The sequence below is a fragment of the Dermacentor albipictus genome, chromosome 1 (genome assembly GCF_038994185.2).
Source record: "Dermacentor albipictus isolate Rhodes 1998 colony chromosome 1, USDA_Dalb.pri_finalv2, whole genome shotgun sequence".
NCBI classification, from domain to species: Eukaryota; Metazoa; Arthropoda; class Arachnida; order Ixodida; family Ixodidae; genus Dermacentor; species Dermacentor albipictus.
Window position 1 is genome coordinate 477,962,062 of NC_091821.1, and position 14,983 is coordinate 477,977,044.

General features: G+C 47.4%; 1 protein-coding gene across 4 annotated transcripts in view; it reads right to left on the reverse strand.

The window, feature by feature from the left end:
* The window catches only part of LOC139054860 (transcription termination factor 2-like), a 117,549-nt gene that overhangs the window by 88,397 nt on the left and 14,169 nt on the right, over positions 1-14,983 (reverse strand). For all 4 annotated transcript variants that reach the window (XM_070532528.1, XM_070532525.1, XM_070532527.1 and 1 more), the window contains exon 7: positions 3,485-3,660. In XM_070532528.1, the coding sequence (XP_070388629.1) occupies positions 3,485-3,660 (176 nt within the window). The remainder of the gene's footprint in view (positions 1-3,484; positions 3,661-14,983) is intronic.

Genomic DNA, 14,983 nt, shown 5'->3' on the forward strand with positions numbered 1-14,983 from the left:
CAGCTTCATTGTGGTGTGCTTGGAAATGGTTAACACACTTCTTGAGCCCCCAAAGTGCAAGATATGCAGTGGAAATGCAAAGATCTACCAAAACGAGCAAGAATACAGCCTCGCCGTAAAACTGTCCTTTTTCTGCTCCAACTGTGGTGACAAGGCATTGGTGTGAAGCTCGTCGTACGTAAACAATGATAACAAAGTGAATCTGTTCGCTATTGACACGTGTACTTGTCTTTATCGGGCGCCAAGTTTTGTCGCCTAACAAATGTTATCGCACAGCGCGGGACGCGCCTGCATGTATCCGAAGTTTCTGGAAAGTTATCGATGCTTCTATCCGCTGTCTGTTGTCGCCGAACGTTGTGTTATCTGATTTCATCGCTTGACACGAACGGTGTAGAACATTTTAGAAGGCATGCGGGTCCCAACGTTTAATCTGGAACATTCGATGATTGCTGTATAAAAGGCGACGCGCTTGACCCGCTGATCAGATTTTCGACGATCGCCGAGCGTGTTCGCCGCTTTCGTTGTGCTATAAGTGTAGCCTGTTTTGTGGGCACAGGTTCGCCCAATAAAAGCTAGTTTTGTATTCCACCGTACTGCTTCTTTCTTCACCGTCACTACCACGTGACACTATCAACACTCTGGCTGCATGCGCAATGCAAGCCACTGGCAGCCAACAAACAGCCCTCTATGATATTTTCACTGTCATGAATACATTTCACCGCAGACTACGCATAGAAACATGCCGATTCTACCAGAAGACGAAGTTGATACTCGCACAGCCCCGTGACTCACACAGCCGAGAATAAGTAATCGAGAGCATGGAACCAGTCCGAATATTGTACAGCAAGCTCAACTTTGACAATCCTGGAAATATCGCCTTGTCCTATGATGGGTCTTGGATCATATGCAGGCATTCGTCCCACATCGGAGTTGGCACGGTTACTGAACTTTTTTCGGAGCTCATCTTAGACTAAGTTGTACTCAGCAACTTTTGGCTGGTTGTGAGCATGGACTAAAGGCTGATGACCCCCCCATGAAAAATGGAAGGTTAGTTATATATGCCAAAAAAATTCAGACGAGAAGTCTGATGCAATGGAGGTTGAGGCTGGCCTTATCTTGTTCAGAAGTTCTTGGGAAAAGCCCCAGCTGAGATATATGACTGTTTTGTCAGATAGTAACTGCAGGACCTTGCTTGCCCTAAAAGAGGCTGAAGTCTATGGGTAAGTAGATATTCAGAAAGAGGACTGCAATAACCATGAGCATACGGGGATAGTCCTGTGCAATTGTCGTAAGTCACTGACCTCGGGGGCGTGCAGTGTTACGAGAGATGAGGTTAGGAGAAGCAGAGCAGCACCGCAAACAGATTTTAATTACATTTTACCCCAAACTCAAAATAAAGCTCACTCAAACTAAAACACAATGAAGAAATACTAACACTTATGCAAACTACTTGATAATCCCTAAACATGTCCTTATTACCGGCTAAGTTAGTCCTTGGCATTTACTACGCGAAAGTCAGGCCAACCTAGACTATGGCTGCGACTCTATTAGAAAGGACCGTTCTTACTGACTTTTGTCGTCGCTCGTAGCTTCCGAGTACAAAGCTCGTCGGATCTTCATCATAGTCTGTGTTCTCGCCGACTCCATAAACGTTGCTGCCTTTGTGTCAGCCAGTCAACTCGTCTGTCTCTGATACCGGTGTCCCGAACGCCGTTAGTGACGTCGCACCCAGGCCTCACTGGTTAGGCCTAACTCGGGTTTTGCCGCTACTTTTTCTTCAAGTGCTGGAGAAACGCCCTGCGGACAATCATACGTGCTGGTCCGCCTCTGAAGGGGGATCCTTCCTGGAGTGCCCGGCACTGCCCTGAGTGGCTGCAGCAGGTCCAAGGAGCCTCACTCGAACGTCGCCGAGGTCGACGGCCACACCCTGGACCACCAGCGTCACGGACTTGGCCGAACCTCCATGGCTCCCGTCGACAGTGCGATGCTGACGCTACAACCTTCTTGGCCCAGAGCCACGTCGATAATCCCAGCTCGGCGCCACTTCTCTTACGATCACAGCTCGGGTCACGTGCATCAAGGGCTCGTGCCGTTCGGACCGATACGTGCACATCGTCCTCTTCTTCCTTTCTATGCCGCATGCCTCTTACATATGACAGCAATCTGCTTGCAAAATACAAGGGTTGCAACTCCAAACCACCAGGTCGTAAACGGAGGTTGACGGGGGACCCTGCCAACAAACTCGGCTCGTACTACAGCTGGTCTCTCAACTAACAAAGTGGCAACATTGACACAATGCAAAAGGCTGTGATGGCGACATATCAATATGTAACATCGAATCATAGTCAGTCCAATCACAGCCTCTGTCTCACTGGTCCCGATTCTTGGTGCCAGCAAAATGCTGCAAAGCCTGAAGGAGAGACAGCCCCAAGATATTGTCATAACCTTCCTGAACAAGTGGCCAAAGCTTTGCTGCCAATTTACGAGCGCCTATCCGAGGAAAACCTTCTTGTGCGGTGTGTGTGCAGCAAGACACAAAATGGTAATGAGAGTCTGCACTCCCTAATACAGGCACTCACACCAAAAGAAAGACATGCATCTATCTTCAGCATAGATGCAGCAGTGGGATAAGCAGTTATGAACTTTGATGCAGGCCGTAAAAGAACCTCAACTGCAATCCTACAAGAGCTAAGGATGAATCCTGGCCAGCGAAGCACCAAAAGCATGAGGGAGAAGGACCAGCGGTGATTGGTCGCATCTGCATGCAAGTGTACATCTGGAGACAATGTGCAGCATAAATTGAAGAATCGCCTTGAAAGGTGGCAGTTAACAAAGTGACTATGCCCCTGAAGCATATTAGTGGCTTGCAAGGGCAAACATGCACACACATCTTTTTTTTTTTTTTTACTAAATAAAACATGGGTTCCTTTTTTTTTCACCTTTTTCATAATATGCAAATTTTGGCCTCTCAGTAAATTCATAAATGCAATATCTGAGCACCAGCTGCAGAAACAACCATAATTTTTTTTGCAGTGCATAGCTGAATGAAGAAAGTGCAGATCAATGCAAGCACATCTTTAATTTCGCTTTTAAAAATATATGGTGCAATTTCTGACTGGGTAACTGCCTCATATGGGGCACTCATATTCACTTGGCTATAATATCAGACATAATTCTTCAAGAAAAAATCTGCAGCGTGGCGTTCTTTATGCCTTACACTGTCTACAAACATGCTAATAACTTATATCCAGTGGTTGTGGCTTAACTGATTTCACAAACTATGACAATTAATGTATAATTATCTTTGGAACTGATTATACTAGATAAAAAGTAATTGTATTTTCGGAATCTGCTAAATAAACTGAACAAGTGTGCTAACTTTCACCAACTTAGCTCAAGAAATCAGTAAGATGTACTTTCAAAGCAGTGTCCCCTTTAAACAGAATAAACAAAGGCCAGCAAAGTGCATGGTGGTTGCCCTCACTTGAGCAAGGAACGCATGTCGCCGAGGTCATTGTGCACGGGGGTTCCCGTGAGGGCCCAGTGTGACCAAGCAAACAGGGCGCAGGCGGCCTTGGCACGCCGTGTGTGCAGGTTGCGGATGCTATGTGCCTCATCCAGCACCAGACGGCGCCACCTCACCGTAAATAGCGGAGACAGCTGTATGGACAGGAAAGAGAAACAAGAATGAGAAGCAATCAATTTAGTGCAACAAAGCCACACACACAGGCTGCAAGGGGGGATACCACTATGACAAACGTGAAATTAATTCTTATTCACAGGGTCCAGCAGTATAGCTGTTTTATTCGAGAAGAGGAGGCAACTGCTTTTAGAGCAAAGCTCTTTGGCGGTCGTTCCCGCGTTTCGCACCGCCGTCGGCCTCGCCATTATGCCTCGCCGTAACCAGCTCCGTAGCTGGGGCCACCTCTCGCGCACGGTGTGAGCCTTGCTCTCCCCTTGTCCTCCAAAGCCGGATCCCGTGTTCTCGCCTATCCTCTCGCCCTCTTCCTCCATGCAGCGCCGTTGTGGTGACTCTTGCCACTACCGTCCACTCCTTCCTCGCCATCCCTTCTACAGATGTCACAGCACGGTCGCAGTGCTGGCAGCGGGCGCTCCTTGCTGCCTCACGCGTGATCCACTGCTCTCCACTCCTCTGTCTCCACATTGCATGGCTGCACGGCTCTCAGCCGTGTCTCTTGCTTCACCATTTGCAGGGCGCGTTCCTCAGTGGCATTTGTTGCCTCTGGCAGTGCTTGCACCTGGTTGTCCTTCTCCCACCTCCACTCTTGCTTTATACCTCCCGTTACCTAAGTGGCGTCTGCCAAGGCGCCTATGAGTGAGCCCAGTGAACGCACGCTGTCGTGCTTCTTTGCAGATGCAAACTGTGCAAACCACCAGTTCTCTTGATGTGCGGAGCGCGTCATCTAGGAGGAGTCAGTGCAGCAAATGCAATGTGTCGTTGATGTTGTGGTACCAGCCAAGCGGGCCAAGCCACTGCGTGCATAAGCAGATACATTCAAATGGCGCCCTTGGCGCGATCGATGTGTGCAGCGGTCGGGTACGCCCATCGCGCCACCGCTATCTTTGAGGGTGTTGTGGTAAAGCTCACCGCCTGTCAACAGGGTGCATGTGGTCTGGGGTGGTGGAGTTCAATATATCCATTTTACGTCCGACCCCATTTAAAATAAGAAAAATTATAGGTGCATGTGATTTTCCAGGTGATATAGAAAGTGTTCGACATACTCAATTATTCCATATATCCGTATTCAATATATCGAGGTTTGACTGTATTTGGGCCGATTTTCATCTCCAAAAAGCAGGGTCTCCCCTTAAACAATGACAATAGTGTTCTGTGAGTTTCAGAGTGAAAGTGTTTGTAGTTGTAGCGGAGCTGTAGTTGCCGACAGGCAACGCCTCTGTGAATTATCATAGCTACACTACCGGACAACGCAACAGCGTCTTCTCGGTCTCTCCCGAAAATGACATATTGGCGGAGAAAGTTTGTGTCTGTAGATTGAAGGTGTGTCTCTTGAACAAACAGCACCTTTGGATTGTGTTTGTGTAGATGTCCTTCAATGTCATCAAGGTTGTGGATAAGACCCCTCATGTTCCAGTGTAATAAAGTTAAACCTCGATATAACGAAGTCAGTAAGATAGGCAATTTGCTTCGTTATATATAAACTTCAGTGTATTTAAATTCTACCTTTTATGCAAATAAGTGAAGTAACCGATTGATTTTTCTTACACGGAAAGGGGCTGCAGAATTTTCTGAATTATCGGACAATCGAAAAAATCAATTTTGAATGAGAAAACAATTCATTTTGATAAATTTGGGAGTTGGCGACGAATAATATGGATTCATGCCCTGTACGTCGACGATATCGTCACATTGGCGGTACAAATTAAGCAAAGCCAGCTATGCTTTCGCGTGCACTCTGCCTTTGCGACTGATAGCGTCGCCCACACTAGGACAAGGCTATCAGGAAAAGCGTCAACAGTGGGGAGTGAGTGCTTCATCTGCCTCTCGCTCCAGCGGGTCATTGAAATTTAACGTTACACAACCTCTGATACTAAACGAGGGGGAAAACAGCATACATGGTGCCATGCCATCTTGGCAGGCCACTCTTTGCACAAGCGGCAGATTACCTTTCAAGCAGGGTGCGCAGCTGCATGTGACGCTCAACTGTAGCCATGTGCAGCTATGGCCGAGACGCGCCAGAAATTGAGACACGCGTCAACTTATCCCCCACTCCGCCTCCTCGCACACACTTGACCGCGTTACCGTGGGCTCGCTCCCCTCCCCCTCTTTCCCTTTGCTCACACGACAAGGCAGCACTCAAAGCCACCACCTTTCTTGTCTCACCCTCGCACTTTCACTCGTACCTAAAGCCCACAGTGCGCAGGGCGCAATAGGATCTTATCGCACCTGGACTTTATATGGAACATGAAGAGGCTAGACTTCGGTGGTTGCTCTTGTCGCATGGCATGTGGTTTAAGTGCGTTTGCAAGCAGCTGCTTGTAATTCAATCATTTGACCATATGCATCCTTAGAGGTTTCCATTTATTGTCTCGGCATTCCTTTGCGGCAGCAGTGAAATTTCGTTATATTGAAATTGCATACCAACACACTTCGTTATACTGAGGTTCTAACTACGTGGTGTTCTATGGGCAAGAGGTTATGAAAAGCGAAATACTTCATTATATCTAGAATTTCATTATACTGAAGTTTGTTATATTAAGGTTTAACTGAACTTGTCTATTGATATTGTTAGTGTTTTTATGCTGTGTGTCAAGAGGAGTCAAGTAGGCTTATGGAGCCTTCCCAGGCCCCACAATACGGGGTTTTTCTTTCTTGGAGCAGTCACGAGAATTGCGCCCCTCCTGAGGCGCTGGCTGCACCCCCTGGCTTGGAGTTGTGTACATCGCCTCCTGGGAGCTGCTGGACTTCTGTTCACTCGAGCGAGGTGTTTTCAGGGTAGGCCCTGCCTTGAAAAGCAGGACTTTGGAGGTCGATGGGTCGTCTTTTTGGAGGTCGATGGACGACCTCCAAAATGTGGACTTTGTGGACCGGGCAAATGCTGGAGTCTGCTGCGGCGTTGTTCCCTTACACGCCACACCAGCATACCCTGCCGTTAGAAAAAACGAAACACGCTTCCGTGCTTTTTAGAAAGACATGTTTTCTTCTACTTTGAGTGTGATGATGTCTTCTTATTTTTTCCACGTAGGGTAAGATCGGGAATATGCTGCACAGTTACTATCACAGTTTGGACGGTGGAGTGCAAAAGTACAGTTGCCAGAAGAGTGTTCATGGTCAGCACATTTCGCGCATGTTAGTCAGCCTCAACAGCTTAGCGAGCTATGGGCATATCTTAGGCATGTGAAACATCTACCATATTTACTCGCATAATGATCGCACCCCTGAATTTTGTTGTCAAAATTCAATTTTCTTTTTTTTTTCCATGTAATGAGCACACCCTGAAGTTGTTGCAGCGATATGTTGTGTGCCAAGTCTAGCTAATGATGATCGCGCTTACCATCTGTCAAATGCTACGCGAACGACTCTTGAAGACATACCAAGTGGTCTGCACACACCCAACATACTTAAGCAGATGCCCCATTTCATTCCTTTTATCACTTTCCGCACTTCCATGAGAAAAAAAAAAACTACAACCAAACTTGCCTCAATTTTATTATTTGTAGGCTTCATAATGGTTTTGGTCAACAACAACAACATAAAGGGCGCCTTTCGATTTTTCTCGTCTGCACTCGTGGGCACGCAACAAATCATGAGCGGCAATGATAGTGGCCACGTTTACACTGATACGTTAGAAGTCTACCCTATTTATACGCCAATGCTTGTAACGCAGCTAAGATATTCGCCCACCCTCAGTGGAAACGTGCCGTAGAAGGATAGCAGTGAAGACAAATGCCGCAGTTTCCGCAGCATGCCCGTCATGTGTTTCTATGTCCCTGGCAGCTAAGCGTGCATATCTCTGTTTCTGTCCCCTCAGAGTAGACATGGCTGCATTATAACTGTTGTCATAAACTTGCCTATATTAACGATCTTGTTCATTACTGATACAGAAGAAACTGTTTCAATGTGCATAATGCACTCACGAGAAGAAAAATAATCAAGTTCGGCGCGTTCGGCTTGCTGCGCCGGCCGCCATTTTTGTTTTGGTGTCCCGTACTGATAGTGACAGCCGCCTGCTTGTTGACCCGTTGTCATCCCGCAGTAAACGCGAGATGAAAAAAGAAAATGTTTCTTTTCATGGGATATTTAACCCGTGTAATGATCGCACCCCTGAATTTGCATCAATTTTTTTACAAAGTGTGATCACTATGCGAGTAAATAGGTACGTGAGTTTGGGATATATGGTCTTATTCGGATTTTAGCATATCCCATTTCAAGGGTCTCAGGGAGAGTACTGGAGCCAAATGTAAGGATTAGATGCTTTGTGGGAATTTTAGTGTTGTCTCGCTTATTCTTCATTTGTTGTACTTGGGTCCTTTTTTGTTCTTTCCAGTCCTGTAGGGTCTCTTCTTTGGTCAAGTTCAAAAGGTCTCCATCAGAAATTACTCCTTTGGATGTGTTCATCGATCGTTGTGGGGTCACCATGACTCGTACATCACCGAATGCTACGAGACTGGGGCGTTTTCGATGCTGGTGCTGGTCGCGGATCTCAAGGAGGAGATTGCCGTTGGCCATTTTTGCCACCTTATAGCCAGGACCTACTCTATCAGTTAGACGTTTGGCAGCAGTGAAGGATGAAATCGTTCTGATGGTCTTTTCAGGGTTCTCACTATGCATAACGTGAAATTGTGGAACGGTTTCTTTGCACTGGCCAAAAAACTTCAACATTTCTTCGGTGCACCCTCTCTAGGTAAGAGGGCAATCAGGCAGATGGGGGAGAACAGTAAATCCATAAATATTTACATAATTTCGGTGGCTATGCCAGCGAGCCACTTCCGAGCCCAACAAGGGGATGCCACAAGACCCAAAGGAAACACATATGCCAGCTGTACATAGCTACTATAAGCTAACATTATAGATGCAGGATTGGATAAGCTACCCTAGGTTAGCCCTTGCGGCCTGGAAAATTGGAAGTAAAACGAAGTGAGTACAGGAGAGATGGAAAGTGAGAGAGAAAGACGAAGATCAGAGAGATGATGATGATGATGATGTGTGGTTTTTTGTGGCGCAAGGGCCAGGTTTGGCCAAAGAGCGCCATGACAAGTTGTAATGTTGACGATGTATTATGGAAGATGTGACTTGGCTGTAAAGTGGCCTAAAAATATTCGCTGTAGAGTGCGTAAAATTAACTTGTTATAAAATTATGGCGATGACAGATGACGAATACTATGAACACTAAAATCCATCGTGAAAGAATGATGCAGAATAGAAAGTATATGAGATGGTAAAAATGCCTGGAGCACTGTTGCCTCGCCAGAGCCCTTCAAACACAAGGGCCTAGAGGCACGTGCTACACGAAAGAACTATCGCAGCGCCATCCTCTGAAGAGAGGAGACGCTACGAACATGTTGGGCTAACAACATGCAACACAACATCTTTCAGATAACTTAGGACTGCGTTAGTGTCGAAGAGCGGTTCTGGGCCGAGTAACATTACAGGATGAAGGGGAATATGCTGCCGGTATGCTAACGGAAAATGTTTCTTTCTGTCAGATTCGGCTTTCCGACACTCCAGGAGGACATGGAGGACGGTCAGCCTCTCCCCGCATCTACCGCAAGTTGGAGGATCATTTTCAGTGAGTAAGAAGTTGTGTGTACCAAATGTGTGTCCTATTCTGAGGCGACAGAATAGGACATCTGTTCGCCGTGATTTTGTTACGGAGGGCCAAGAACCTAACTGTGGCTTTATCACGTGCAGTTTGTTATTTACTTCTACGTCCCACTTACGTTGCCAGTGGTTTCGCAGTTTCCTTCTTAAGAAAGGCTTCAGGTCCGTGACAGGGACCGAAGCAGTAGGACTGACTGTATGCAATGAAATTGATGTGGCCATCTGGTCTGCTAGAACGTTACCCTCGATGCCCCTATGTCCAGGCACCCAGCATATAATGACATGCTGGTTAGACATATACGCTCTACAGAGGACGGAATAGAGCTCAATAATTACGGGGTTTCTGTGTTTACAGTGTGACTTCAAGGCTTTTACCACGCTTAAGGAGTCTGTAAATAAAATTGTTTTTTGAACATTTGATTTTCTGATATGTTTCATAGCCGACAGTAGTGCATAGGCCTCAGCCGTAAATATGCTTGTTTCAGGGTGCAGTACACCGGATTCCGAGAAGGATGGGCCAATGGCTGCGTAGGACACCCCGGCATGCGACTTAGAAGCGTCCGTATAAAACTCTGTGCACGAGTACTTGTACTGGAGCTCCAAGAAGTGCATTTTGATATGTGTCTCTGACGCATGTTTAGTGACCTGTACAAAGGATGTGTCACATTCTATCAGCTGCCACTCCCAGGGTGGTACTAGCTTAGCTGGAGGCATTAGGCGTTGGTCGAGAACTGGGACATCCATTTCCGTGCTAAGTTCTCTTGCACGCAGTGAGAAAGGACGTCTCACAGAGGGTCTGTTATGAAAAAGTGTTTCACATGTCAAGTCGTTAACGGTTGTGAAACACGGATGTTCCTTATTAGAGCGCACTTTCAGAAAATAGTTGAAGCTGATGTAAGTTCTCCGAAAATGGAGTGACCACTCATCGGACTCAACATACAAACTTTCAACAGGGCTTGTTCTAAATGCCCCAGTGGCCAGACGGATTCCCAGATGGTGTACGGGGTCTAACATCTTTAGCGCGCTCGGGGCGGCAGAGTGATACACTGCGGCTCCATAGTCTATTCGCGACCGAACTAGGCTCCTGTAAAGATTCAACAGGCACTTCCTGTCACTACCCCATGTTGTGTATGATAGGATTTTAAGTAGGTTCATTGTTTTTAGACATTTTTCTTTAACATGTTTTATGTGAGGAATGAAAGTGAGCCTAGAGTCAAGAATAACACCAAGGAATTTGTGTTCTTTGCTGACAGGAATTTGGTGTCCGCCCAGTTCTACACAAGGATCTAGGACCAGGCCTCTCTTTCTTGTGAAGAGAACACAAGCACTTTTGTGGGGGTTGACCTTAAATCCGTTTTCGTCTGCCCACTTGGAAACCTTGTTCAAGCCCTGCTGTACCTGTCTTTCGCATACTGTGAGGTTGCAGGATTTGAAGCCTATTTGTATATCATCTACGTATACGGAATAAAAAATGGCAGGTGGTAGTGAAGCACGTAGCGTGTTCATCTTTACGATAAAGAGAGTGCAGCTGAGCACGCCTCCCTGGGGTACACCAGTTTCTTGCGTAAAGGGACGTGAGAGTTCATTGCCGACTTTTACTCGGAAGGTACGATTTGACAAATAGCTTTCAATTGTGTTCAGCATATTTCCACGGATGCCAATTGCCGACAGGTCTCGTAAGATCCCGTAACGCCATGCCGTGTCATATGCCTTCTCCATATCGAGGAATATCGATAGAAAAAACTGTTTATGTATATAGGCATCGCGGATATTTCCTTCCATGCGCACAAGATGATCGGTTGTGGACCACCCTTCTCGGAATCCACACTGATAAGGATCGAGTATATTGTTGAGCTCAAGGAAATGTATAAGTCTGCGATTTATCATTTTTTCAAAAAGCTTACACAGACAATTAGTTAGAGCTATCGGACGGTAACTAGCCGCCAAGGAAGGGTCTTTTCCCTGCTTTAGGACAGGAACCACAATCGCTTCTTTCCATGTGGATGGGAGGTATCCCGAAGCCCAAATAGTATTGTATAGTGTAAGAAGTGTAACTTGTGCGTCAGTATGTAGGTGCCTGATCATGTCATACATGACTCTGTCTGGTCCCGGTGCAGTGCTTTTACATGTGTTCAAGGCAGCTCTCAACTCGGCAATACCGAAAGGCTGGTTATACTGTTCATTCTGCCTGGATTTCCGTATGATTGGCTGACGTTCTATTATTTCTTTATGTTTAAGAAAGGACTGGGAATAATTGATTGAGCTTGACACACGCTCAAAGTGCTCCCCAAGTGAATCTGCCTGGTCTTGCAGGGTTTCGCCTTGTGTGTTTACTAAAGGGAGGGAGTATGTTTGTCGCCCTCTTATTCTACTAACCCTGTTCCAGACTTTGGCCTCATCTGTATACGAGTTGATACCTGTTAAAAAGTTCTGCCAGCTCTCTCTTCTGGCCTGTCGGCGGGTTCGCCTGCCTTGGGATTTAACTTTTTTAAAATTGATAAGATTCTCCGCAGTGGGGGAGGCGCGTAGCAACCCCCACGCTTTATTTTGTTTCTTACGAGCGATCCTACAATCATCGTTCCACCAGGGAACACGCCGTTTGCCTGCCAATCCATTTACTTGTGATATACATTTAGTTGCGCCATCTATGATGAAGGCTGTAAAGTACTCCACAGCTGCATCGATTTCTAAAGAAGACATATCAGCCAGCGAGATGTTAGTAAGTGTTCGAAATTTCTCCCAGTCAGCTGTGTCTATCTTCCACCTAGGAGCTTGCGGAGGATATTCGTTTTCTTTAGATGTTCTTATCAGTATAGGGAAGTGGTCGCTCCCGTAAGGATTGTTCGTGACTTCCCATTCGAGTTTGGGTAGTATGGACGGGGAAACTATAGTAAGATCTATTGAAGAAAAGGTTCTGTTTGCTAGGGAGTAATACGTGGGTTCCTTCTTATTGAGCAAGCAGGCACCTGAAGAAAAAAGGAACTGTTCAACAAGACGACCTCGCGCGTCTGTACGAGAGTCGCCCCACAAGGAGCTGTGCGCATTAAAATCGCCAAGAACAGCATAAGGTTCTGGCAATTGATCGATCAAGGAGTGAAATTCATGTTTGTTCAGTTGGTAATGCGGGGGTATGTAAAGGGAGCAAATGGTGATGAGTTTGTTTAGTAGGACAACTCGAACCGCCACTGCTTCAAGGGGCGTTTGTAGCTGTAAAGGTTGACATGCAATACTTCTATGAGTAAGAATCGCAACACCACCCGATGATGCGACGGCATCATCGCGATCTTTGCGAAACGTAACATACGTACGGAGAAAGTTTGTGTGTTTAGATTTTAAGTGTGTTTCCTGTAAACACAGCACTTTTGGATTATGTTTGCGGATGATTTCCTGCACATCATCAAGGTTTCTAAGAAGACCTCTGACGTTCCACTGTATGATTTGTGTATCCATATTTTAAGTAAGTTGGTGCTGTGTGTACGGAAACGGAAAGATGCCTTAGATTACAGAGCTCTTTCGAGGCCCTGTAATCGGGGTTTTGCTCTTTCTGGAGCGTTCGAGTGAGCCTCGCCGCTCCTTCGGCGCTTGGTGCGCCTTGAGGTTAGGTGTAGTGTCCATTGCCTCGGGTGAGGCGCCGGACACGTGCTCTTGCGAGCGAGAAGTAACTAGAGAGGGTCCCGCCTTGGGGGGCAAGACCCCTGCGCCCACCAGCCCGGAGGTCGATGGGGCTTCCAGAGGGATTTGGCTGCGCCGGCTGTTGCCAACGCAGGGAGGGGCCGAGGAGGCCGGGGCAGCCTCAGCTGCGCCAACCTTCGGGGTCGATGATCCCTCATTCAGGGTTGACGGAGCAGCGCTAGCTGCAACCGCCGTGGGGGCAGATGGCGTAGCTGCCGACTCACTGCTTGTGGGCCAGACAGCCGCCGGAGGCCGTTGTGACGCTGCCCCCTGACGCGCCACTTCGGCAAAGCTTTTCTTTGGCAAGCATGCTACCCGCCTGCGTGCCTCTTTGAATGATATGTTTTCCTTTACTTTGATTGTGACTATGTCTTTCTCTTTTTTCCAGGACGGGCACGACCGCGAGTATGCGGCGTGCTCGCCTTCACAGTTTACACAATGGAGAGTGTTCACGCAAACTTCAGAAGTATGTTCGTGTGCACTGCACTTCGCACAGGTTTGACGGCCTCGGCAGCTCTGCGAGCTGTGGCCGAAGCGTTGGCATTTAAAACACCTTAGGGGATTTGGCACATATGGCCGAACACGGAGCTTGATGTACCCGGCCTCTACAGACTCGGGCAGAATACTTGAGCCGAAAGTCAATATAAGGTGTTTGGTCTTGATTTCTTTGCTGTCACGCCTGATCTTAATTCTTTTAACATTGATAACGTTCTGGTCACTGAAGCCCTCCAAGAATTCATCCTCAGTGAGCTCCAGCAAGTCATCGTCCGAGACAACACCGCGGCTTGTGTTCATGGTGCGGTGCGGGGTTACTGTTACTTGGGTCTCCCCAAATGACACAAGTTTCGGCAGCTTCTCATACTGCTTCTGATTTTGGAGCTCCAAAAGGAGATCGCCACTTGACATTCTCGATACCTTATATCCTGTACCGAAAACTTCGGTCAAAGACTTGGAAACAAGGAACGGGGAAATGGATCGCACTAGTTTGTCTGGCTTTTCTGAGTGAATGACGTGAAATCGAGGAAAGTTGTGGACTTGTCGTCCGAAAAATTGAAAGAGGTCTTCGGTGCGCCCTCGTTTCTGAGGGCGATCAGGAAGTTGGGGGAAAGAAGTTTCCATGAAAATGTATAAAAATTCGGCAACAGCGCCGACCACCCACCACGGAGCCCAACGAGGGGACGCGGCAGAGCTTGCATGCAAGTCTGCACGACGCCAGCCGTACGCCGCCACTATAACCAAATATGGTGTACCCAAGATTGGATAGCCACACAGGGTTAACCCTTGCCGCCAAGAAGAAGGAAGTAAATAGAAGAGAGAAGAAGACAGGAAAGATGTAAAGTGAGAGATAAAGACGAAGGTTTGAGAAGACAGAGACAGGAAAAGGCGACTACCGATTTCCCCCGGGTGGGTCAGTCCGGGGGTGCCGTCTACGTGAAGCCGAGGCCAAAGGGGTGTGTTGCCGCCGCCGAGGGGCCGTAAAGGTCCAAACACCCGGCATTGGCTCAACCCCCAGGATCCCCTTTTCCCCGGACACGGCTAAGCCGCGCACGGCTACACGTGGGAGGGTCCAACCCTCGTGTGCTCGGGTCCGTGGTGTCGCAACGATCAGAGAGAAGGATAGGAAAAGGCAACTACTGATTTAACAGGTCAGTCCAGGGGTGCCATCTACGTGAAGCACAGGCCAAAGAGGTGTGTTGCCTCCATGGAGAGGCCATACAGGTCTGAGTGCTCAGCACTGACTCAACCCCCAGGATCCCTTTCTCCCCAGACACAGCTAAGCCGCGCATGGTTACACACTGGAGGGTCCAACCCCTATGTGCTCGGGTCTGTGGTGCCGGAAACTGAGAAAGCGAAGTGAATAAATAAACACTATTCTATTTATATTTGAAACGCTAAATACCCACATACTATTAATTTAGCGCCGGTTTATTCAGTGCATTCAGACCAAACACAAAATACAGGGCCATGTTTTTGCAGCGATGCCTTTCCCGATGCTATTTCCTTTTCGTG